The sequence below is a fragment of the Akebia trifoliata genome, chromosome 6 (assembly GCF_017979445.1).
Source record: "Akebia trifoliata isolate Shusen 1 chromosome 6, ASM1797944v1, whole genome shotgun sequence".
Taxonomy (NCBI): Eukaryota; Viridiplantae; Streptophyta; class Magnoliopsida; order Ranunculales; family Lardizabalaceae; genus Akebia; species Akebia trifoliata.
This window is the reverse complement of record NC_141380.1, coordinates 12326629-12332775: the sequence shown is the minus strand read 5'-3', so window position 1 is coordinate 12332775 and position 6147 is coordinate 12326629. Positions and strand designations below refer to the sequence as shown.

Here is a 6147-nt window from a genome sequence, read left to right as displayed (position 1 = left end):
AAGGTTGAGTTGTTTAACTCTTAATGAAGACTATAGCTCATGATTGAGTAAGATGGTTAAATGCACTCTTTATAGTCTCACTAATGATATCTTGTAACATAGTTTAGGATAAATTTTTTACACTTTTAATGAGTTTTATAACTCAATTTGAGTAGAGCGTATAGCTACAAGAGCACTCCTAATCTACTCACCTATATGAGTGTGGAAGTGAAACTGCTTCTTATGAGAATTTGAGTTAATTCTCTAGAGCAGTCATTATTACTACGATAAATCACAAGGCCGTAATGTATTGATTAACTATATTCACATCTAACAGTATTGTGTGTATAATATGTTAATTGTATTTTCAAGAACTTGAATTCAAGACATAGTCATTCTATTTCTTGTACTCTAAACGCATTAATACTATGCAAAGAATCAAGTCATAAGACACCTTTATTTAAGGGCGACACTGATTTTTTAGAAGGGGGCATCTCTAGTAACACAAATTTTTTTGTGGGATTCTTACTTTATTTAATGCCACATCGATTGCAAATAAGGTTATCTAGTGTTTTTAAAAGCCAAGTTTGGTTCTTTGGTTGGTCCTCAAGGGATACCCAAGTTTTTCTACATAGAGAGGGAACCTTGCCACTTAGTTTACTCAATAAACACAAACATACATGCATGCACGCGCGCACTGAGCCGGGTTGGTGAGGTGTTTAATGATAAAATAATCTTTTTTACTACAAAATTATATTTAATTATTCTTTTAGTGGTTGTATCTAAACAGTCTAATAATGCAATATATTGTTACCATTTTTTTACTACACCACACCATAATTAGCATAAAACGATGGCCCAAGACAGTCGTTTTTTAACAAAACAACTGCCGTCACAGTTCTCCGAGTCGTCGTTTTAAAAGGAGTCATTTTTTATGCGACAAACTAAAAACGACTGTCATCAACAGTTGTTTTCTTCCAACTAAATCCATATACGACAGTCCATGGCTGTCGTTTTTCTGGATTTGCAAGTTAAAAAAAAAAAAATTCCCTTTTAAAATATATATATATTTCAATTTTTGGGAAAATTCCACTATAAAGTAAAAACAATCTGTCCTCACACAAATAGTAAAACAATATTTAAGAAGAATATGATACATTGAACACGTTTGCTCTCAAAATCAGAAATTCTAGAAAAGCTACTCCCTTGTGATCCTACCGAACCCTGCAACACTGGTGCTTGGAATCCTCGTTTATCCTCCTCGCTATTTCCCTCCAAGTAACTCGATCTTTACTTGCTCTGAAGTTCCTCTGTTTCTCAGATCGTTTCCTCTTCGTCTCCATCTCTGAAGCCCGGGGGCATGGGACCTGGTTTCCTTGTTCCATTCTGCTCTGGATATGAAGGATATCTAAGCACTCCTGCAAGAACCATTCCTACTTGGATTTCCTTAGTAAATCAAATTGAATAAAATTCAGCAAATGAACTACTTTCAAGGACATATATAAACACTATGCCACTTGAGTTTTTGTTATAGGTCTATATAAGTAGTTACCACCATGGTGTTACCAAGAAGGTGTTTGAAGTTGTCTCTGAAGGCAAGCATGAAGTCGGTATAGCATTGAACAGACGTTCTGCCTTTGAGTCCAAGAGCCAAAGGAACTGCCCGACGAATATTCTGCTCTCCATATTGTAATAGATGCTCTAATGATCGAATTGCCATCTCACCACCCAATTCTTCTGCCATTGCTACCATACCAAATCCAAGCACAGCAGGTCCCTGATGGGTCTCACCCTTCTCAAGATGTTGTGCACAATGCCCTTGAAGATCCTGAACCTGTACAAAATAAATACAGTTAGCTAAACAATGTCACTAGTGACAATCTCGAAAGTGCTACCAAGGCTGGCATATAGAGGGAATACCTTGAGTACATTCCCAGTTCCAGCATAGGCACAAGATAACAAGGTCATATCACAATGTTTTCTGATTTTTTATTTAAATGTCTTGGAAACTTCAACAGTCGCTTCCGCACTTTCCTATAAGACACAAAATTCCCAATATATATTAATTAAGATTGATATACAAGACCTGCAAAGCTCCCATTCCTCACATTAAAATGTCTTCATCTCACCACTATAAACAAGATATCCTAACAAGACCATTCAAATAGACCAGGTATAGACACGCTTAGAGAGTCCTTAGAAACTACTAAGATAATGAAGGCATGAGAGTCCCAGATATATAACTTTAGTTACCTGCTTCCCAAGGTAAAGAAGGCCAAGTCCAAGTGTCAGAAGCCGAGTGAGGAGATCACCAAATTCTGACTCACTCCGGTCCATTAATGAAAAAACAATGGACTGAGCAACCTCTTCCTTGCATGAACCCACATAGATCAAACCCAGTGAGATAGCAGGAAATGCAATTACATCAAGCAGTGCTTTTCCATCCCCTAGAATTGGAGATAATTCACTACCTATCTGGCAATACAATATATTATTCAGTACAAAACGAAAGAATAAATCTCATCCAAATAGTTCTACAGCCAGCAGGCTCACTATAGTACACTCACCAATCTCTACCTTAATCAGACAGACCAAATTCAGAAGAACAGGATGGAAAGGAAAGGTGCCTTCCCCATAAACAACCTTAACCCATGGTATATTTCTAGGTCCAACTCCTTGCAGTTGTCTCATACTTGCTCCTATCTGTCTTGTACATGTGAGCAATCTCTGGCACTAGAGGGTCATCGGGGTTTGGATCCATCAACACAGAACAGATCGAGAGTAACACCTGAAAATGAAAAACAAAAAACTAGCTTAAACAACATGAACACAGCCAAACATGAGATCACAAAGAGCTAAGATAAAAAGGGTATTGTCCTTGTGGTTATATATCTATCACCTGAGCGAGCATAAAATACTTTACATCCATAAATGGAAAAATACCAAGACAAATACCCTACATGTGTGGAATTGGAATCTTCAATATAATAATTGGCCCCAGCCAGCAAGTCTACCAAGTCAAAAATCAATTTGATTAAAGTAGGGACTCTTGACTTAGGGGGTGATCTCCAGCATACAAGTAACCAAATGGTCACTTCTAACCAGGCCTGCCTGCTAGTTATGTCCTAGTCACTATCTATATAAATAAGGGATGTATGGTAAATAGTTGATAATAAACGTGTAAAATTAGAAAACAAAAACCTTGGAAATGGTCAGGGCAGGGCTCCACTTCTCCTTCAAGATGTCAAGACAGATGCTGCCATTGCTGTTGATATTCGGGTGGAAAACCTTTGTCCTGAATGCAACCTGCAAAAATGAACTTAAATGCATTCAGACTCTTTCCAAACTTCAGGTAGAACACAGTGATGGTTAGACCCACTGCATCTTTCATAACACAAGACAAGCCCACCTAAGAAGATTCGGTTTATGGACACTTCTCTCAATACTGCCGTTTGACAAGATTCCATCTAGACAAGACTATAAGCAATTACTTCGTTCACCAGACTCTATCAGATGTTAACTTGTACATTTTTTTTTGTTCATTTATTTTGTATCCATTAGCAGATGGAATCTTTTACTCAAAGTTCTCGTTAAATTTTCCGTTAAGCCATAAGACAAAATAGAAAAGATTCAACTTTTTCATATAACACACGAATTATATGTCCTACACAATTATTATTGTCAAACCACATATCATCTGTAGTGGTGATTGCTAGATTTTGGCAAACTAGCACATAGGCACTTAAAAATTAATATCTCGCAACATATACAACCAATTTCCAAGGGTCAGACCTTTTTGGAAACTAGACTTAAAAGTCACAATGTTCTACAACATCAAAGGATTGTATACCCATGAAACTAAAGGAAATCAATTGGATAAGATTACAATTAAAATATATAAATGAATTTTCACGAGAACCTAAGTTGAGATGTTACCTTGGGTGGTTTAAATGGATAATCTGGAGGAAAATGAATAGTAACTAGAAAGACACCCCCAGCATAGGGACTATCTGGGGGTCCCATAATTGTTGCTTGCCAGTGAAACATGTCTTCAGCGACAGGGCCTGTAAAATATCACCGCATGGAGGTCAATACAAATAATACAATTATTACTTGATTTTAAATATGAAAATCTTCCTGCCATGATTTCAACACATGTACTTAAAGTTTGTACTTGTGTGAAAACTAGGGTGGACATGATTACTCCATTACCTGTAAACCGAAAGCCTTCAAGTGATGCTCATTCTGAAGCTCACGCATCCGACCACTCACTTCTAGAAGAGTTTAGAAGGCACACAACCTCTATTTGCACATGTTCTTCCCACTACATCTCCCTCAATTATAGCAATTTTCAAACCCTGCAACCAATTTTGTTTAATAATAATTCTTTTACTTCATATGCATCTCACAAGCGAAAAAGAATAACTAACTTATCATTCGAACTGTAACCAATAATCACTATGTGCCAAAACATTAAAACCACAATCATTCAGTGATTTACTTATTTAATAGGGTCAATATTAAAGCTACAACACGTGCTAAATGTTTGAATTTCATTGAAGTCGAACAAACAGGAGCAATTCGAAAAATAACAATTTCAGCTAACTATAAATAACCTATTTTTCCATCTTTAATAACCACTTCACTTCTACTTCAACAATATTCTGGTTTCTATGGCATAGAAGACCTAAGCTAATGATTTCAGCTCCAATTAACAAACAATGAAACTTCAACTTTCAAGCACTTTACTGCAAATTCAACTAAGGAAAAAAAAGGTTAAAAAGTTCAAATTTTCATATCCAAAACACACAAAAAGAAAGATCAAAGTTATGTATCCGACAAACAGAAATTAAATATTCAAAATCTAATAAGAATATATATAAAATTCAACTAAACCAAATTAACAAACTTGAATATATCGATCCAAATAATGTAATTAAACACCATACCTTCTCAACAGCATGAAGAGCAGCTCCCTGACCACCAACACCAGGTCCAATTATAACTAGATCACAATCACTCTTATCAAGTTTCAAATCAGTAGTTTTGAACTTATTTTTCTCAAAGCCAATAAGTAAAGCCACTAAATAGATCAAAACAGCTCCAGAATAAAAAACAAATAAAGTAAAACGAGCAAAGAAATGTAGAATTCTACAAAAGCACAAATATAACCCAAAGCAAAATATAACCAAAGTTATAGTTACCTCTCCAAAAGCCTTGCACTATCAATAGTTAACGACAGAAATTCCAACTCCAATAGTCATCCGGACTTGAGACCATCCTTTTCCCTCCTCCTTTATCCGGGCTTGGGACCAGTAATGTAAAACATATAATTTTACATTGGCGGAGTTTAAAAGGAGTTAATTAACAACAACAAAAATAGTTATAAAAGAAATCATAAAACATATGTTTATTAGGAAAGCAGATTTCTCCTATTAATTGAATCCCCTGATTTATACTTAATATTAGGAAAGTAGATTTCTCACATTAATGGAATCCCCTGATTTATACTTAATATTAGGAAAGCAGATTCCTTACATTAATGGAATCTCTTGATTTATGCTTATTAGGAAATTACCCTCATATGTTTAGCTTTGAGTTGTGGTTCTGTATACTGACCATGGCTTGATGTACTTGTATATATATTACACTGTATCAATGGAAAAGTTATTGGTTGCATCATCATATTATATTCTTCTTTATGGTATCAGAGCCTATTGGTTTAAACAAGCATTATCTTCTATCTGTTCCTCTTCTTCCCCTTCTTTTTCTTCCTCACTTCTATCAAAATGTTTGAAGAAAATATCGGAACTAGTCAAAAAAATCTCACTGTTTCAAATTCCCTTAACCTTGAAAATAGTTTGATTTCCATAAAAACTACTACCCAAGCCCCTCTCAAACTTACTTCAGAGAATTATATCTCTTGGCACACACAATGGTATTCGCTTCTCATCAATTATGACCTCTTCGACTATGTCAATGGCACCATTTCTTGTCCTCCTACAACAATCAAAGAAAACAGCAAGGAAACCATCAACCCCAATCACACCTTCTGGATCCAACAAGATCATCTCCTTAGAAGTACTCTTGCTGCTTCCCTCTCTCTGCACAAGTTATACCATTTGTGGCCTCTACAAAATCTTCAAGCGATTCTGGTCCAAACTTGAA

The 6147-nt window shown here is 35.7% G+C and overlaps 1 protein-coding gene across 1 annotated transcript; it reads right to left on the bottom strand.

Moving 5' to 3' along the window:
- Positions 1–1100: 1100 nt before the first annotated feature.
- On the bottom strand, positions 1101–2013 carry LOC147400246 (26S proteasome non-ATPase regulatory subunit 2 homolog A-like). Its single transcript, XM_086444530.1, has 3 exons — positions 1900–2013; positions 1532–1813; positions 1101–1425 (listed from the first exon to the last, which is right to left on the bottom strand). Exons 1-3 carry the CDS (start codon positions 1945–1947, stop codon positions 1297–1299), a joined length of 459 nt encoding a protein of 152 aa, XP_086300656.1. The 5' UTR covers positions 1948–2013; the 3' UTR covers positions 1101–1296.
- Between the last annotated feature and the right edge of the window lie 4134 nt (positions 2014–6147).

What these genes read in the sequence shown, in the direction of transcription:
- LOC147400246 (XM_086444530.1), bottom strand. Translation starts at nt 1,947, where the DNA reads ATGACCTTGTTATCTTGTGCCTATGCTGGAACTGGGAATGTACTCAAG. An exon ending in GAACTGGGAATGTACTCAAG is followed by an intron (nt 1,814 to 1,899) that starts GTATTCCCTCTA and finishes TATTTTGTACAG; the next exon opens with GTTCAGGATCTTCAAGGGCA. An exon ending in TTCTTGGTAACACCATGGTG is followed by an intron (nt 1,426 to 1,531) that starts GTAACTACTTAT and finishes TGATTTACTAAG; the next exon opens with GAAATCCAAGTAGGAATGGT.